The following is a 21,005-nucleotide window of genomic DNA, read 5'->3' as shown; positions in this document are numbered from 1 at the left end:
AAAAAACTAAGTGTATGTTACTTTCATTTTTGTTGATCTGTAAAGGTTCTCTAATCCGTGTAAAAATAGGGGGGTATTTGAGGTTCATTATACATTTACACAAGCTTATATGAAATGTGCACTAAAACGGTCATTTAATTACTTTTAAAGGGGATACAAAACTATTTTAAGATGAGCATAAGACACCATTAACGAACTTTAAATACATTGTAGATTAATAATACAATTCCGGCGTAGAGAAACTTGACAGTCCCTGTACTGGAAAATAATTATAACTAAATAAAGCAACACCTTTCATGCAAAAGAAAGTTGCAAACTCGGCCCAGTTTCATGAACATTCCTTAAATTTAAGGAATTCATTAATTGAAAATTCGCCATAGGATATCATTACAGATTTAAAAAAAAAAATCCTAAATTTAAGATTGTTCCCTTTACTTTTGTAACTTAAGTAATGTTCATAAAACTGGGCCCGGCTAACAAAAATAATAATAACGTTATGATTGCTCAATGCCATTTCCCATCATCAAATAACATTTGATTTCGGAAATATTCCAATCAGCACATAAAATATGTAATGGTATTGTCAAACAGCCCATGGACACTTTCATCGGACAAATGCCCACACGACATAAGTACACTAAGGTGTATAAGTGTACCAGCTGTCTTTGAAATGAAACTCGAACATCATTGCCTAATGTAAATGTCGGCACTGCAGAGTATACAACACTATGACGTGGAATTGTAATGGGCCTAAATGACTCGATCTCGCTACTCTTTGTCTAATACCTAGTTATATGTGTGCGATGACTGTGTGGCCCTCGTCCCGATTTAATACGGGCCTACTGCAGCGTATCCGCTTCAAGAGAGATAATTCTCGTTGTCTATTACTCCCAGTCGATCACATGGTTTTATGTGACATGGTCTAAAACAATCGATTTGTTGATTTGGAACTGGGATTTTTTTCTTTCAGACTGCATGAGGCTGGGATTCCGCATTTACCATTGTTCTTCAAGGCCGATCTCAAAGCGTCTTCTTGTCTCCCTTATATACGATGTATCGCGGTTTTTGTATGTGATCTTGTATTTTGTTTTCTTTTGGGTTTCTCTGTATTATGGCACTGTTTTTGTATACGTTTTAGGGATAAAATCCGTTCCGGATAATAGCAAGTTTTTTATTGTCCTAGACATATGACATTCAAATTTGTCATGCTTTTCTGTGACAACGATCTGCGCCTAGTTCCTGTTGTAATAGATGGTTGGTATTGAAGTTTAGGTATTTTATGTGGGTCTTTTCCTATGTACCAATACTTTTTTCGGTCTTCTTTTTCAGGTGTCCAGGAAAAGCATCGTGCCATCTGCTTCTTCGTTAATTATAAGTGAATTCAATGTTATTACTGGCATCGATGGTGTTGATGTGGGAGGTCAACTGATCTTGTGTCCCTTTCTGGAGTTTTCCAGATTATTGCACACATATCACCAGATATTAGGCAAAGAGTAGTAAGGTGTAGTTATATCTTCCTCCCATTATAATGGTAGAGCATCATGTTGTATTCACAGCACTTCTGACATTGAGCATAGATCTTTGACTTTCATTTCAAAGACACCTCGTACACTTTTAAACCTATGTGTACTTGTGCTGCCTGGTTCTTTGTCTGATGACTGTGTCATCGTATACATCGTACTGGGCATCGGATCGACACAGACAAACAAAGTTCACTGATTCTGTAACAATATCATTGGATAATCCATGCTTTCCAACACGAAGAAAATGTTTAGAAATAACATTTTAAATATTTTCACTGATGACACTATTGGAAACATAACTTAACATGTGATACCTTTTCCAATTAGAAAAAAAAAACCAATAAACTACGACACTGACAAACTATTGCATAAAATATTATATAACTGAACCGTAAAGGATCGTCATTATGTAGGGATTCCCTCCACATGTGATTTGTTTATCTTAAAATCCATGCTGTTTCTCAACACAAAGCCGAAATGTCATCACGTGGACATGCAAACAACGAATAACGAGATTTGAAATAGATAAATTAGCTCCAACTCAGTTCAGATTAGTTTGTCCCTCTATGATTGTCTCGGTAAATGAGAATATAAACCTTGAAGTACAAAGAAAATGAAAGTATATAAATGATAATCAAACATACAATCCGTCTCTATGGTGTTGTCATGTAAATGTTTTATAATCCAAGGACTCAATAATAATGATTATGATATTGTCATCATTGACAGACTCGTCTTCTTACGCGGTCAACTCCATATTTCTGCGTTACTTATCCTTCAGTTATATTTGAGAGTATATTTGGAAATCCATTGAATGTTGCATTAAGATGGTTCGATGGTTCTGTATTGAGCTTCCTCCAGACATGACTGTACACTTCATGATCATATATTTGCACTTGCTAGGCTTGTTCACTATACGCAACTACTAGCCGATTTTGTTTATCATAACTGCATGGTAACATTGAACTTTGAACTTACGTATGAAAATGTTCTTTGCAACGTAAAGGGGCTACTTTTTTTTTAAAGAAACACATGGCTTTGTTTACAGTTTGGCGCAACATTACGTGTATATTGTTGTTTGTCATAGAAATTTGGAAAAATGTAAACAATACATGTATGTTTTATATTTATATATGATACCAACATTTTTTAAATTAACAATTGTATAAAGAAACGGGAAAAATATCCCGACCGGAGCGACGTGCAGTGCTGTCAAATGTAAACATTACCTCTGTGTCTGTGTTCGTCCTACGATCGCGTCTTTGGGGTGGACGGGCGTGAGACCCTCTGACAGAGGTCAGTTATAAACAAAATTAATCATGTGTATTATAGAACATGCACCGCTAGTAATCCACGTGTTGACAGTTACGCGTCACCATACATACATTGATTGTACCCATCAAACACAAGTGAAAATGTTCCGTCTGTAGATGGCGATGGAGCTAAGCGTAGATTATATAATCACATGGCTTCCAAGGATGTAATTTCGTCAAGTCAGACGACAATCTCAAACACGTTGAGCAACTTGAACATCGGTGTTTTGACAACTTCGGCAAACTCCAGTGTGTAAGCGTGCGTCAGCTTCGCCTGGCTACACAAAAACGGTCACCGAGTTCACACATGTGGCAGAGTACAAATTCTTTATGTTATTACGCTATATTAACTTTTAGCAGAATTGAATATATATTTAAAGTTCTGATCAGATGAAATAAAACTTTCTCTGAAATTTACTTTGTTTGCCATTTTTATGTTACAATGAAATATTGAACTTTCTGGTCGTTGCGGATGAATAATTCTACCTTATGTGAAGAGTCATCTTTCGCTGTTCAATTGAGTAAGCTCCTCCCACTTTTGACCGACTTTTATTGAATAATTACGTCAAATTCAAATGACGATTTTATAGCATAAACATATATAAAAAAAGTCGTATGAGTGTTATCATAGGGATTGGATTTCGCTTTTATGTTTACCATGCTTGTATGGAGCAATTCCTCTAAAAATATATTCAATATGGGGCGCTAAGGAATTGCTCCATACAAGCATGGTTAACATGAAGCGCAATCCAATCTCTATATGCTGAGATTTAATATACCTAATTATGTATCCCAACATACGGATGGTTTCGCTTGAATTGCAGTTGATGAAATGTTAGTGTTGTCATCAAAAAGAAGATAAATCCTAAAAGTTATGGTTGCCATGCTGACGATGAAAATGTTTTACTGGATTAATTGTGTAAAATTCCAAAATTCTGATGCATTTTTCAGAGTAACCGTCATATATCCTTGAATTCTTTCTTAGCAAAATTATGAAAACATCAATTGATCTCCGAACACAATCGTTTCATAGAACATGCATTGCTTACAATAATCAAATTAATGTGAGTAGTGCATTATCGTTATCTATCCAACACGTCTGTGTTTTCACCTTCACTCCCCAAATCACTTTCTTCTTTGTCCTCCATTGTCTTAACGTTTTTCGTCCTAAAACGTTTTGATTCATCGTTGTTTTTAAGCTCTTTGTCATAACATGTATCACCTTCTCTGACAAATGTCACTGCTTTGTCCATACCATTTCCATCCACGATTTCTTTACCCCGTCGGTGAAAGGGTCGCGACACACGTCGACAGAAACAGGAGGTACCTGCAGTGTGACCTTTGTACCCAAATATTTCATAGCTCACGTTCCTTGGTTCCTCGTGGGCGTGGCTATTCACGAATCCGAGGAGGTCAAGCGATTGACCTGACCACGGGCTCCATCTGGTGGACACCTCTGAAATATAAGCCATACTTTTTAAAATCCAGACTTTTCCCAAAATATATGTTTTTCAACAACGAAATAATCTTATCAAACGAACGTTCAAACACATGTTATAACAAAAGGAAATTAAAATGCATTGTTTTAATAATAAAGGTTATAATATACTGACTTTAATACAAATAATTTTCATTAATAATTCAATTGAAAATTAAAACTCTAATGGCTTTCAAGACATCCATGCAAACCGAACGCAAATAAAAAACTAAACGACAATGATTTGTTGCAACGTAATAGAAAGGTTAAAATGTATGACACATAGTTTTTGAAATTAAGACTTTCTAAAAGATTTTTTTTCATTCAAATATTATTTTAATGTTAAAACATTCGTCATATACAATTTATTTAAAAACAACAAAAAGATGTTAGACAGAAACTATTCAAAGATATGGTTCTTGATATTTTATTAAAATACAAAATTTGAATGTATTCTAACCCTGGAAAATAATCACCTTTCAAATTTCATTTAAAGGTTAATATAATTATATTAATGAATAAACAAAATTGAGTGGTTGAAATGGAGAAGAATGATCATTTTTGATAAACGTACCTATAACAGGTTTTGGTATTAAGATCCCAGCAAAAGCACAAACAATTATTTATATACTTCCATAATAAGAAAATCAAGCCAAAACTTTTTCCATTTTCAAAATATCATAACAACAAAAATATAAAGTGGCCTACGTACCTCAGTGTCTACCTGTCTCATTGTGTCTGTCCACCAGGACAACCCCGGCTATATTGATACCATGACAGTGAAACGACCGGTGTACGATTTCTGACGTCATAGTCAGATTTATTTATAGATAATACTATGCCTCGTCAACAGACGACAGGTATACGTATACTAACTGTAAAGAGACGACAAGGATTTTGTTTTTTGGTTTGTTTTTTGTGATTTTGTAAACCTACGACCTGAGTACGATGGCCGAAAACGGACTGACAGAATTGTGTTACCAGTAACACGTTTTCGTCAGCTAAATATGTACGTACAAATTTTGTGTCAAAAATCTATTGTTATAAGCATGCTATAGTAGTACGTTTTCGTCAACAAAATTTGTACGTACTTATTTTGTTGACGAAAACCTGTTGTTAGGATAGTAGTAGATTTGGCTGTACACGAAATGTTTACATGACAAAAACGTGACAAATCAGAGATTTAAATATAATTGGGATAAGTAACTAGGGCTGTTCTCGCGATATCGCGTACCCACCTATTGTTATCGTAAACGGATGAACGGTTACCGCGAGACCAAGCCGTGCGTCTGCGCACTAATAGCTGGAGGCGAGTTATCATAGTGTTAGCCATGGAGCTGTGTACGGCATATTTGACTACAAACCAATTTTTACTGTTACATTAGAGACGCTCATCTTATGCATGTGTATATATTTCTGTGTTGTTTTTTATGAAAAATTGTAAAATTAAAACCTGTGCATTGAAAATTCTGTAAGTAATGATCAAAATGTTGGTAAATTTTGGTGATTAATGACATATTATAAAAGCTTTTCTTGATTCGTTAGAATGAAAAATACGACACATATAAATTTAATAAGTTAAAACCTGGAAATTCAATTCGGCTTTAGTAAAATAATTGCTTGGTGAAGTAGGATATTTAAATAAATTATATTCAAATCTCTGGTAAAGCGGAATATTTATATTTCACTAAAATTGACTTTTATTTCAATATGGTTCTATGCATTATAAATAAAGCTGTTTGGGAAAATTAAGATTAGAAGAATATTATCTATTTTACAAACTTACTGTATAGCCTCCGAGACTCAGACACAGGTAAATGGACCCCCGTTGAGTTAAGTGAGGCGATGACCTGGGGCGGTGGCCAGGTGTTCTGACCGACGGTTCACCTGATGACAGAATGACACCTGTACGTAGCAGTTGCAAATTACTTTCCGTTAATTAGATATCAAATTATGCTATCTATCACAGCTCGATCGGCACTGTATCTCTTCGCCATGGTATATTGGCTACCTTCTTTGTTAACACTTGTACTTGAGCTTTAAAAGTTTCCATATGTACAAACTCAATCAATAGAAAATTAATATTTGAAAACTAAACGGAAATCAGTCAATTATTGAAATCAGAGTACGTGGTTTTAATTGTGCTATCTTTCACGACCCTATCGGAACAGTATCGTCGCCATTATAAATTTAGGGTAGCTTCGATAATTTGTGTACAGTTTTACCTCTGAAAATTCAAAAAGTTCAATATGTTCAAATTTACCAAGCAACAAATATTTGAAAACTAAATGGAAATCGGTCAAATATTGAAATCAGAGTACGTGGGTTTTATTATATTAATATTTCACGGGGCGATAGATCGTACCGATCGAGGAAGTAATCATGCCGGGATGAGGACATTCACAGTTAACAGTACGTTTATTAAGTGTAACACCTCTACATTTATGAAAATGTGATGGATTATTCAAATAAATTACATTTTCAATAAAGAGCAAAGTTGAAGATATTCGGTTTTTTTTTCTGTTCATCTACTTAATTATAGCCTAGATCGCTTCATCGGACGAAGCGTAGTTTCAATATGGCGTCGTTAAACTGTACTCGACTGTAATTTAGACACGCGATGCACTCTGGGATAGCGTCCGCTGCGGGGGTCGTTAAGTAAGGCTATGAGCTACCTTCTTATCCCTACTATATAAATCTCTGGACAAATGAAAATAAAATAATGTAAGAAGCAAGTATAAAACCTTATAATATAATGAAAAATCTTCCTTAAAGCTGCAAAAACCAGTACAATATATGAATATTTACACTTAGAAACTCTTCACAAAACTTCTGCATACGTTTCAACGTTTATTGGATTTAACACAGTAATCAGGTACTTGTAGTCGATAAATTGGTGTTTTCAGTCGACAGCAGATATGTCCATCAGACAGATGAGATTTCCTTCGGTAAACGTTCCCACATCGCGCATGCACACAGGGATTGTTTACATCGCTGAAAGATAATGATATGAGATAGTGACTAGGTCGTTCCTATTTATTTTTAGTTTTTTCTTCATTTTGAACAAAATGGTTATACAGACTTTTAAATTTTGTTATAAACACAAAGTACATAACTTTTACCATTATTTTCAGTTCTATAATTCGTTTTATCTTTTATTACATGATTTTTTAACGATTTAGTCCCTTTAATGTAAACAAACTGCAATGCAAGATTCACGTTTGAACGACAAGTTGTTGAAAATAATAAAAAAAAAACTTTGTTATTTTAATTAAAATTAAAAGAGTAAGTATTTTTTATGGATTATAAAAAGAATAATGAAAGCGTTCTAATTTTTCAGTATCGACTTTAAATATTTAAACAAAATATTTGATGAAATTTTGTTGTCTGCTACTGACAATGGCGGAAAACATACACGGTGATTTCCTCCTGGAACTTCCTGAGATTGGAGACTTCGGATGTGACCTGGAGCCGTTTGATATAGATGAAGATGATATTTTAGCTACCCTAGATTTAGGTATTGGGTTATTTACAGCATCAACGGTGTAAAACGACAGAAAAATGACAGATGTACTTAAGGTTCAAGCTATGCCAGAGCTCCCGACGCCGGAGACTCCGTGTGTAGATATTCCGAAAAAACGATTCAAGCAAATGTCAACAGAAGAAATTGAAAAAAATGTTTGAAGCTAGGCAAGCACCATAAACCAAAAAGAATACACTATGGGGAATGAAAATATTCCAAGGTAATATATTTTAAATGATGATATCTGTTTTACAGTAAGCTACACGTAACGTTAACTTCCGAAACAGCCAAAGAATCGTTTTGTAATTTAACTTGTTATTAACCTATATTGCGTAAGTACATGTAAGCTGACAAGTGTTGAATAATGTAGTAAGTTTATCGTACTAATATTGAAACAACAATGAAATACGGAAAGAAATACAAAGACAATTATATTTAATAGGACGCTTATTTAAAATTGATGTCTGTAACATTGCATAAACACCAAAACAAATTAATTGTTGCATATTTTAAGTAAGCAAGCAAATAATTGTTTCGATCATTACACAAAGTACTCTGTTCACACACTGCAATATTTGTTCTCAGATTGGAGTATTGAGACCAATGGATATCAAATGGATATGGAGACAATAGATGCCCCAACACTGGCAGACGCACTTACTAAGTTTTACTGTAGCGCAAGACCCAAACCAAAATCCACCGCCCAAGCTGAAAATGACACAACGTCCCTGTATCACAGAAATACACTCATAAATATACGACACCGCCCAAGCTGAAAATGACACAACATCCCTGTATCACAGAAATACCCTCATAAATATACGACACCGCCCAAGCTGAAAATGACACAACATCCCTGTATCACAGAAATACCCTCATAAATATACGAGGCGCTATAAATAGGCATTTGGCGGACTTAAAACGAAACATTGACATAGTGCGAGACGTACAATTTAAAACCTCTAACGGAGTATTAGATGGTTTGTTGAAGGAGAGAACGCGACTAGGACAATCCGAACCCACTCGACATAAGGCAATAATCGAGCCAGAAGATTTGAAAAAGATATCGGCTTACCTTGACTTGTCCAGCTCGAATCCGATAATCCTCCGACAGTCCGTCTGGTACAGTTTATCTGTACACTTCGTATCCAGGGGATTGGAATTTCATCATCAACTACACTTGAATTCATTTGAATTTCATGAAGATGACACAGGTGAATACGTAACACTTAAACACGAAACACAACAAAAAAATCACCAGGGAGGCATGACGTCGGCACCGTCCTCAATTGACAAACGAATGTACGCTGACCCAGAAATGACATGTTGCCCTGTTAAAATGTTGAAACTTTTGATAAAGAAAACGGATCCCTAAGCTACACATCTATTCACCCAATACTCCAAAAGTTCCACAATTCTCCCGTTGAGTACCGACATTTGGTATACACCGAAACCATCAGGGAAACGGTCATTTGAAAAGATGTTGCCAAACATATGTAAAGCCGCCGGTGTTGAAAGGAAATACACGCCTCACTGCCTTCGTGCTACAGCTGTTGAACATCTTGATCATGCAGGTTTTCAAGCCAGACACATTATGTTCATGTCTGACCACAGGAACGAGTCTTCTCTGAGACCATATAACAGATCCGTGTCGTCTAAACAGAAACAGGCACTAAGTCACTCGCTTTCCGCCATTTGTAGGCCAACAGAATCGTCGCTTTCTCCTCAAACGATAACGTTTCCTGCAGCTTCGGCCACGGTGTCCGTGTCGTCTGACTCCAATTCAGAAGATAGATCTGTAATACCGACATTTACAATGCAGTCAACCAGCAATAATATCATGTTAACCCCTGGCTTCTTCACAAGCTCAACATTTAATAACTGTAACTTCTCTTTCAATCAATAAGCGGGTAACAACATATGTGATGCTGTGTGACCGAATTACCCGATACTCTCCTCCGCGGAATTAATTCGTCAATTTTTCAATGAACAATTGTATGTGACTGCATTGTTTAAAAATATTTTTTGATAACTATATTTGAGAAAGATAAACATTAAAACTAAATAAATTCAATTGAAAAAATTGTTGTTTTATTAACGTATTTTCTACGGACTGTATTTTCAAAATTAGACAGGAAAGGTCACGCGCTAGTCAGCTGTTCCATTTGATCATCACTCATGACGTTACTGGCGGGATATTTGAATATTTTATAAAAGTTGTACTTATAATATGCGCGATAAGTGGTTGAAATTTAAATATAAGTATTAAACTGCTTTCCGTTTCGGATCATAGGCATATGAACCACCACTTAATTAATTAATTAATCGTGTCATATACAGTTGGGAGCAAGCTAAACTTGGTAGTGAAGTGCACTGGAGTGCACAAGTAAAGTTAACTCCGGTTCACTAGCTAGTGCACTAGAGTTAACTACGTAGTGCACTAGAGTTCACATTGTAGTGCACTAGAGTTAACACTTTAGTGCACTACAGTTCACATCGCAATGCACAAGATAAATAAACCTGATACTCCTACCTATTGCATACATTGTACATGTAAAATCTGTTCATGTATATATTTCATGGAATGACTTTAAATATCTTTCAATTATATCAGATGAATTACCAAATGTACTCTGTATTAAAAAGTTAAAATAACCAAGTTAGTATGTAAATAATTAATTTACCAAATAAAATGGTTACTGTTATTGGTGTACATATATGGGTTTCATCTGTGTAATTTAGCCTAATATGAGTTTAAATATTAAAGTGAAGATTATTCGATGTACCGTAAGCTGCAATATATGGCTTGACAACATGCAACTTTTCTTTAGATATTTTTTTTAGAAAATAAATGAAATTTATTTATTTATTTTATTTATTTATTAGGATATAATATTTTATACTTATGTTACATTTACTAATATCTATATGCATTACTTAGATAAAATATTAGGTATTCTAGATATACATATAGCTATATTTATTTTAATTTATTACATGTATTTAATTATTTTTTTTATTTGATTTTACTATTTCTTTCCTTGAATCATATATTTTTATTCTTGCCATTCTAGACATTAACATCTATCTATAATTGTATTTTACATTTAAAATGTCAGATTTTGTACATTTAGCAGTTTTGGCTATTACATTTTTATAATACCCTTATAAGTCGCCTTACACCGTGAATTTTACCTGTACCGGCCAGGCTCCAGGGCAAGAAACCAAGCTAGGGGTCACCTGTCTTGCCATGCATGACTAATCCTGTAATTACCTATGAAACCAGTTCAATTAACACAAAAATTGTGATTCCTGAAAATACAGGTGTATAGGTGCCCTATGAGTTTTGATTTTTGAAAAGTTACAGAACTTTGCATTTTGTCAACAGTCAACTATTTTGCTGAAATAAATTAAGTTGAAATTTATTTAAGAGTCCTAATATTAGCTACCTTTGTACTTAAATAACTCTCATAGAGACCAATATATACAAATGTAGATTTTATACGTCTCTTACATTATTAATTAATTCTAGCAAAAAAATTAAATGGTTATTTTACAGCCGTACGATTGGGACGATCGGTCAATCAAATGTGCAAAATCATTCCAGATGATGGACCGTGTTGATTAGTCTAATTTGTATGTACTGTCATTTTAGTGATATCTAAATCAAATCCTTATTTCTGTTTACACATATACTTCTACACATGTGATTTTACATCATTATATTTAAAACATATTTTGATTGACATATTAAATTTTGATTTATTCTATATATATCTATGTATAAACATATGAAACCTATTTTGATTGAAAATAAGCAAAAGTTGTGTACATTTATTAAAAGATTATTAACTAAAAGTGATGACCTGTACATTAAAATAATATGTAGTGTCATAATTATATAATTCATGTTGTCAATAGACATTTTAATCATAAATGTTTTGGTGTTTACACATACACATAAACACATAAAATGCATTTTTTATAATATATATCAAGGATTTTTAACTTCATATGTGTACATATTAATTGTTAACATATCATTTTCCATGTACGTAGATGTATGTACATGTATAGTGGATGTGTAATTGGCACAAAAGTTTTTCACATACACTGATGGCATGATATACATGTACTGTACATTGTACATGGGGATACTAGTACGTACTGTAAACTCTAGGCACACAGGTCTGTTGTTATGGTCACTAGGCCTAGGGCCCTTTTCTCCCTATTTCCCCATCCCACTACCTGGGGTGACACCTTACCTGAGATGATCAGTCAGGCGTCACAGGTAAGGTATGCCTATTTTCTTTAATCCCAGGGGGTCCATTATAGCATTCAATTCAATTGTTAGCATGCTATGACAGCCTCTGTACCTGATAAGTCTAACTGTCTACTTGACCCCATGTGGTTTTGTTTCATATAATAATAATAACTTATACAGCTACTTTTTATCAAAACACGCTTATTCTTTCAATTGTGAATAATTGTTACAATATTTTTTTTCTTCTCAAAATGAAGATAATTATATACAAGTTGTTTTGTATCTTGTTTTTATTTTATTTATATTTTTGAAGAGATGGAGAGGGGTTTATTAATTATGTACTATATATAGTTAAACTTATACTACACATATTTATGTGTATATGGCCATATACATGTGTATTCCAAACATGCTTTGAGACAATACCCCTTGGGCTCCCTTATACCCTACTCCAACAATGTTAGAGGTATAGCACGACGAGACACTTTTGGAACATTACGTCGTGTCTAACCTCTAACTTCCGATAGGCCATTTACCCGATGCTGAGGGTAACATTTTCAAAGTTTGGATTGTGACTATATAAAACGTTTAAATCATCATCAATGTCAAATACCTACCTCTTTTTCATAAATCAACAAGTATTTTGACAAAACAGCCGTTAAAATCCATCTAAAACAAATATTTACATCTCCTAACGTAAACTTTCATGACCCAGACAAAACTTCATGATGAAAGCGATCCACCTGGTAAATAGAAAAAACGAATTGCAAAGTCCCCAAAACGCTTGATCTGCCTTTACTTTTACTAGCATTCTGCCCGCTTGAATTCACGTTCCGTTTTTTTGTAGTAACCAGCCGCCATATTTAAAACTAGGTCAAAATGTTACGGAAAAGATTCATCATATCTAATCCGCTAAAATACTATTTTATGAGGCCTCAAGTTATGGGTTTCCTAGATAAATGGGATAATTAATACCTGAACTGTAAGTACACATCAATGTTATCACTGTTAGAGCTATAAGTATTGATATTATTGCACTTTTCATTCCGCCTTCATCTGACGTCGGAAGCTGCATCAAAGAAATGACCATTCGGAAATGAGAGTCGACAGTCAGCAAAATAACGACCGATAAAAAAACGGCTGACCAGTCGACTCTCATGTTATGGGAGTACCTTATACCCCAGCCCCACCCCAAACCTACCTGATTATATTGTTTGTGTATTTCTCCACTAAGGCACTAATTATGCCCTCTGGCCATGAATTGTTTTACATGAAATTTAACTAAAATACTGGCTCAGGTAAACATACGGCCATCATACATTCTAGTCCAAAAGACCTAGTATAGAAAAGGATGTGATTATGTGAATGAATTAACGTATGTAAATAGAGAATACATGGTTAGTATCTTACAATACAAGGTTTATTTTGGTGCGTGACTTAGGAAAGCCGAAATGACGAGGCTTTGCCGAGTCATCTCGGCTTTCCGTGTCGAGCACCAAAATAAAACTTGTATTGTAAGATACTAACCGTGTATTCTGTTTATCCTGCAACCATTATGGCTTTCAAAACAAAAGCAAATTGACAGTTCTTTACTTTGTTTCGCTCGAAGCGAGACGCGTCTTTGATGCGGAGGTAAAGATTCATTCACATAACCGAATGAGAGTGTACTCCTTTTTACTGCTGTGGGAAATAAATAAGCGCATTCACAAACAGTAACCGTAATTCTATTCAGGGTGATATATCACTGAAAGGAAATGAAAATACTCAAATAACGACCAATACCCATTAAAGAATTACTTAACAATACATACCTTTGTCATGAGCTAAGAAAAAGACGACACCGCCATTCGAGATTTTCAATATCGTAAAAATGACGTCATTTCGATGAATTGACGTCACGTTTTAGCGGGACTGAATGACGTTTCATTCACCGGAAGGTTCAAGTTCTGGGTCAAGTTAGAAAAAGTTCCGTCAGATATGGAACAAATTCACGTGATCGTATTGACGGATAAAGCATATCGTATCGACGGATAAAGCACAAGTTTATCCGGCAGTAGTTATCGGTCATTACATTATTGTTAGTATTTGTAAGGACCCATGCGGTATCCAGAAAATTCATTTATTTATTTATTTCAAAATGAATATAAGTTATACCACAAATTTGAATATACTTGTATGTGTAAGGTTATACTGGAACATGTGTGTATCACACTGGCACTGTCAAACTGAAGTGCACTACGTAGTGCACCAGAGTTAACATCGTGGTGCACTAGAGTTAACACTGTAGTGCACTAGAGTTAACATTGTAGTGCACTGGAGTTCACATCGTAGTGCACTCTAGTGCACTACAATGTTTAGTCTAGTGCACTACGTTGTTCACTACGTGTGCACTACAAAGTGCACTAGATACCAAGTTTAGTTTGCTCCCAACTGTACTTCTGAGGTAACAGATAAACAATGTATTTCTAATGTTTACTATATAAAACGAAATTCATCATTGTATGGTAGCAAAGTTGTTAAATGGACAGGGCTCTGATAATGTATAACATGGATAGATATTTTCACTGTGCCAATTGGCGGATCGCCGCCAGCTGTCAATCAAACTGCTTGGTACCGCCCCTTTTGCACGTGACCTTAGCCGCCAATTCGAATGCTCCGACATGACAGCCATTTGTTTACGTCAACACTATAGACTTGTACGGCGTGTGTAATTTGAAAATGCGGGTTGGCGTTGGCGTTGGGATAGATATAAATGCAACAATCGACATCCTGATAAATTTGTTAGAATTGTTTTATTAAAACCTTTCCTGAACCTGGAAGATCGCTGGACAAGTGGATAAAACCGCCCGGGGCAACAACTGATGTTCTGAAAGCACGTCTACGTACGTGTTTACACATGTGTTCAAAAATAAAACTATATCAGAAACATATATACATATATGTATATATGTTTCTGACTATATGTAAGTAACTCATATCATATTCTGTTGTGCATATGTCATATTTTATACAGATCATCAAGAAGTGTTAGTTATAAATTTGTTCTATCAAGACCTACTGATTTCTGAAGGTATAAAGTCGGTAACGTGTGTGGCCGTGACCGAACTTCCTAACGATCGATATATATATATATCTATATATAGGCCCAAAGTGTACAATGCCAGATATTAGATACATGTACATGTACGTGTATGGTTTAGACGAAAATATTTTTCTGTCAGTAGGGCCTCTGGGTCCATGTATGTATTCATGTACGATTGCCATAGGTACTTTTGTTCATTAATGTCATTCTAATTCCAATTTTGTTAAAAAAATATATGACAAGTCAAGTGCATATACAATGTATAGTCTAGTGACTAGATAAAATCAAGGATTCAAGGATGCATTATCAGTACTAGTTAGTGCATTTTTATAGGGAGTGAAAGTAATGTGTACATGTACATGTAGTACATGCATTAATATAACCTTTACACTATGCATTTAAGTTTCTGATTTATGTAAAACTCAGTGTCTTCTGCATAGCGAACATCAGCCGTTCACACTTCTTCCGCGATACATCTAGGTTTTCCTTCTCCTCTTTGAATGATATTGTCAGTTTGGCTGTAACGCTCTTTCTGAAGGTTTCATCAAAAACGTTCGTTAATCTTTGTACGTAGATCTCATTAAACTTTTGTAGCGCGGTTACTTGGTCTTCTTTAATGGTCCTATGCAGCTGCTCTACTCGACATCTTTTATCAGTATCTCCATGGAATTTATCGCATATTTTTTTTAAGTTCTATAAGACTTGATCCCTCCAATTTTTTGAAGTTTAGTATCTTGTCCCGGAAATCGTCTGCTGATGTCACCGCCTCACATTTCCGATGATCGTCGATGATACACTTGTGACATCCAAGGATCTGATGATCCTCACAGTAATACTCCAGTTTCTCCTTATGTTTACCACACCCAGTAGCCGACATCTTCCGTCGAATGGTGGCTGATTTGTTCTTTTCTGTGATATTCTCGGGCTCACAATTATCGTGAATCAAGTCATGATGACCAACTTTACAGGATTCGCAGAAGTAAAATTTGATGTGATCACACCAAAACATCGCCGGAATGTTCACGTTTCCTTTCTCTTATCACAAGGTTTACACATGATCAGTGTATTCGTATTTTGTAGAAGTTGGATCATTTCTTTCCGCCAGATTGTCGGTAGGAAATTGTTCGGACCAACGTTGTTTGTCTTCTGACTGGTTTAAGGGCTCGGTATCCCTACGACACTACTGGACACGAGAAAGAAGACGTCGACGCCATCTTACATGACGATTCATTGATGATGTAGCTAGTGAGACACTCTTGACAGAATGAATGAAGACAGGGGAAGGAACTTGGGATGTCGGAGCTGTTCCAGACAGATAGGGCATTCAAGCATCAGAGTGTCGAGCGATTGATTACCGAGGACATTGTCTGATGTCTGGTCCTGAACAAATCCACCTTCCGCCATATTAAGTTTGGTGTTTTGGTAACCTAAAACGAAACATTAAAAGTCAAAATAGTGTTGTGATATAGGATCTTCAACGAGTAGTTATTCAAAGGGAGCAATTAAAAAGGCATTTTCAAGACTAAATTTCATCAAATCTCGTGAAATGAACACCAAAATTTATAATATTAAGCTTTTTATCACAAGCACCTACAATCGTAATTATTTAGAAAGTCAAAATGTTTGTGAAAATATCTCTATAGATGTTTTTAGCTAAAAAATTGCCCTCTCAAAACCGCATTTATTAAATTTTTAAGACTAGTGATTCATACCAAAACATTTCATATAATTACATAATATTACGTGAAAGTAATGTATGAACAAAAAAGCAGAACATTTTTCAATACATTATTATACATTGTTGTTGTTATCACAAGCAAATAAAGTCCTAAAGTACATTGAGGCATATAGTTCAACAAACGAATTTGCAGGGACACTTTGCATATTAATGATTTACTGGGAAGCATCCACATTTCAAATCAAGTAAAATCACATTTTAAATGTTTTTTTATGTTTCCTTTGTCTTAAAATGCATTCACAATGTTTTTTTCTTCAGTTTTAAAATAACACAAAAAACCAAACGAAATAGAATAGTGTGGGCTTGATATAAACAACGTACCAATGAAAGCAAAATATATTTCATTAAAGAGAAAACCCCAAATAATCTTTCAATGATTGCCATTGATGAACATAAATTGGCCAAGCTATTGACAAAGTTATGGCGTGATTGAACAGAGAAATTCCCAAATACTGATCTAGGTAGACATTCTCCCTGTACCTACTTTAATCGCACCGCCATGTTTATTTGCGCGTCATACATTCGGAACCCTTCGCTCAATTTTATAAACCATGCAATTAAATGGCCTAACGCAGTGCATTTACGATCTGTAAAATCGAGAAGGTTCTGTATGTTGTCCACAACAGCTTTAATCCTTATTTTATCTAAAAACTTGTCTCCATAAAATGTCCAGAAGAAGCTTGTAGTGCTATCTAAGCTTCCTGGAAAAAACAAGAAAACTCAGTTTTCCTCGTGTGTCTCGGGCACCTGAACTTGGGAATGTCCGATCTTTTTCACTGATACATTATCGCTATGTTCCTGTATTGGTGTTGTTCATAAGCATATATACTTTAAACTATGCTAGACTTGTTCAAATAATACGTTGTAAACTAAATGCATTTTTTGTTTTCCTAACATTGGAGGGTAACTTTTGATATTACCCAATGAATATGTTCGAACCAAACGTGTCAAGGGGATATCTTTTTTTTGAAACCCAGAAACACATGGCTTTGATTACATTTTGACTTAAATATCACTTACATTAAGATACACAGGTATATTTGTCCTCAATGTTTGCGAACCAATAGAGAAACGAATGTAACTCTAAATACCCTATATGTTTCTATATGAGGCGAAGAATTGAAAGCAGGGTCTAATAGGATATCTACTTAAGATACACGAAGAAAAAAGACAAATCTAATGCAAATTCAAGCGCTTTACACTCTAAACTTCAAGTTTGCGGGCCGCCACTTTTGTATTACATATAGAGTGGGGAGACCGTTGTCTGCGTTGCCTCAAGAATAACAAATGCTTTTCCCCGAGTTTATAGTCTGATATATAAGGTTTATACATATCCATTGTTCAGGAGTCATAACATATTAAATATTTAAACATTTTTCCTAATTTAATTTAGACTGGGACCTCCAACAGCTTTCTGGTGCTTAAAATTAAAAACCGCATTTTATAATTTGCAGTTAAAATATCCACGCAAGCGAAGATGTAACTTGAAATCAGGACGCCTATTCATAATATTCACCAAGATGGCGCGTGCCAGGTCCGGATAGGATTCTTCATACGTTACAGACACTCTGGCCTTTGACATGTTTACAAGGAGTTTTTATGCTAGAATATTACATTTCATTACTAATCTATAGAGTTACAGTCTGACAGGGTCCTTGTTATTCATACGAAATTAGTTTATTGATTCTACACATGAAATAAGAATGGATCCTCGGTATAACATTACGGAGTAGCTATTCCGCTTGTCATCTGTCCTCCGCCCCTGGTGCATGATTCATAGCATAAAACTGACACATCACTCATGCTGCGCTTCCTTTGAATAAGAGACAGCTTGCCAAACATTCGGTCACATATTCATTTATAACATGATACCAAACAATTCCATTATTCAACCTCTTTTGTTGACAAAAAAAAAAAAAAGAAAACGGGAAAAAAACTTCCTACACTGTACATGTCTCAGACTGTGATCGCAATACTTTTAAACATTCACTGTTAAAATGATGGCATGTTGCAGAGATGTATAGTTTACCGACAACTGAACCTCACCCCTGGAAGAGGTCGTAGTGTTTTTGATTTACGATCGAAGTTTTAATTTGGGGTTTGACGAGTGAACTTAAAAATGCATATTCCTAAGTTATTAAACATACCTAAATTTTGTCATTATGTTCTTATGAGAATTTAATCGTGTGTAAGAGTAATTTAAACTTCTCAATCACCAGTAATCAAACAATGTTTACAGTCGGTCAATACTATAGTAATAACAATGAGATCCATCTAGCACGAATGAAGTTGTTCTCATCTTCGATGGAGGATGGATCCCTAAAGCGCAGATTAAATCAATCACAATGGCTCGATCCAAGGGATGCTGTACCCATTGTACATGTAAGGGTCCGAATCTTGAACAATCGCAATTGAAAAATAGACAATAACGGTCATTACATATTTGGCCGATGTAATAATATCGGATTACAGTGTTATTACATAATTATAAACTACTTAAATAATTATAAAGCTGAATATATATTTAAACTCAGATCTGGTTAAATAAAATTATAATGAAATTTAAAGTTTATATGTTTATTTTACACTAATTAATTGACCATAATTTTTGTCGTCGCGGATAAATTATAAATCTTACATGAAGATATTACATCATCACCTCCCATCCGTTCAGTCTGTGGTCAATTGAGTAAGCTCGTCCCTAGGTTAATGCATGAAGCTATTGAATAGGTACGTCATTTTCAAATGACGATTTTAAGGAAAAAATGTAAATAAATAAGTCTGGTTCAAGGTAATTTGGTCAGGGCCAATGGAGGGACTTGAACCCTTATTTAGCATTTTTTTGTTGAAGTATCTTGTACGACTAAATATTCCAGAATAGAATGCATTCATTAGAGGAACGTGCTTATACAAGCCAAATCTTGGGTTTACACAAATGAAGTTTCAGCTTAGAAAACTAGATGAAAAACTAAAAAAAGCATAATACATTGGTAAGACTGGACAACGTTGATGAAATCGAGAAAGAGGAGATAACCCTTACTATGCTTGTGACTTGAACTTTTATATCGTATAACGACATAGGGGCGTCGTTGTACATGGAGATTTTAGTGTCAACTGTCTCATGTGAAGTTTTTCCCTGAGTATATTGAAACTATTCAATGTATCCCAGGGCCTCTGTTAAATTGTAAGTGCATTAAGTGTTCGGGATTTATAAAAATACAGGAAATAATAGACCTGTCCAAACTAATCATGAATGCACCATACATTTATTGCCAATGCTGAATGATTAAGTTAAGGGGTTTTTAAGCTCACCCTACCATGTCCTTAATATTCTTACCTAGCTGATCGACGAAAACGATATCATGAGAATACCTTTCGGTTGCCGACGTCATCATTTTTTCGCGCACATGATAATCTCCATTAAACATATATATAACTGGTATACTATATATATATTTTTATGTCCCAAATGTGTGTACAGCAAAAGGTCAAGATCAAGATAGCGAAATATATTTCAATTGTGTCACATTGCACACTTTTCTCAGTATAATGCCCTAACGTCAGTATATACGGAGACTTGCTAGAGCCCCAAACAATTCGATCATCATACATGTACCGTTAGGTCTAGGCCTATCCTCTGAAATTTTATTCGGATAGATCAGAAAGCTGCAGGTAGGATGTTATAACTTATTAAATGATCTTCAAAATTACTCTGTTATCATATCATGTATTTTTGTAGTATCTTACGTATCCGTTCGATATATATAATATAAAAAACATGGGCTACTAAAAGGGATATCAAATTTAACCCTGCTAACACAGAGTCTGTTATATTTTCCAGGAAAACTGTTAAAAATCATCCTGTTATACACCTTTTATAATAATCCTATTACTGAAAATACAACACATAACACACCTTGGTCTTTCACTTAGTGATGATGCTAAATGGAATCTACATATTTCAAACACATATGAGAAAGCTTTTAAAAGACTAAATATATTAAGATTGCTAAAGAACAAAATTGATAGGAAATCACTATGTATATATCTTACATTAGACCAGTAATTGAATATGCAGATATTGT

The 21,005-nt window shown here is 34.8% G+C and overlaps 1 protein-coding gene and 1 pseudogene across 1 annotated transcript; one reads left to right on the top strand and one right to left on the bottom strand.

The window, feature by feature from the left end:
• Positions 1-7,712: 7,712 nt before the first annotated feature.
• LOC138305012 (uncharacterized) lies at positions 7,713-9,742 on the top strand (annotated as a pseudogene).
• Positions 9,743-15,852: 6,110 nt separating this feature from the next.
• On the bottom strand, positions 15,853-16,586 carry LOC138305011 (uncharacterized). The gene is made up of 2 exons (XM_069245426.1): positions 16,538-16,586; positions 15,853-16,217 (listed from the first exon to the last, which is right to left on the bottom strand). Exons 1-2 carry the CDS (start codon positions 16,584-16,586, stop codon positions 15,853-15,855), a joined length of 414 nt encoding a protein of 137 aa, XP_069101527.1.
• Between the last annotated feature and the right edge of the window lie 4,419 nt (positions 16,587-21,005).

Source organism: Argopecten irradians, chromosome 12, assembly GCF_041381155.1.
Source record: "Argopecten irradians isolate NY chromosome 12, Ai_NY, whole genome shotgun sequence".
Taxonomy (NCBI): Eukaryota; Metazoa; Mollusca; class Bivalvia; order Pectinida; family Pectinidae; genus Argopecten; species Argopecten irradians.
Note: the sequence above shows the minus strand (reverse complement) of the source record. Positions and strands in the feature narration are given on the sequence as shown.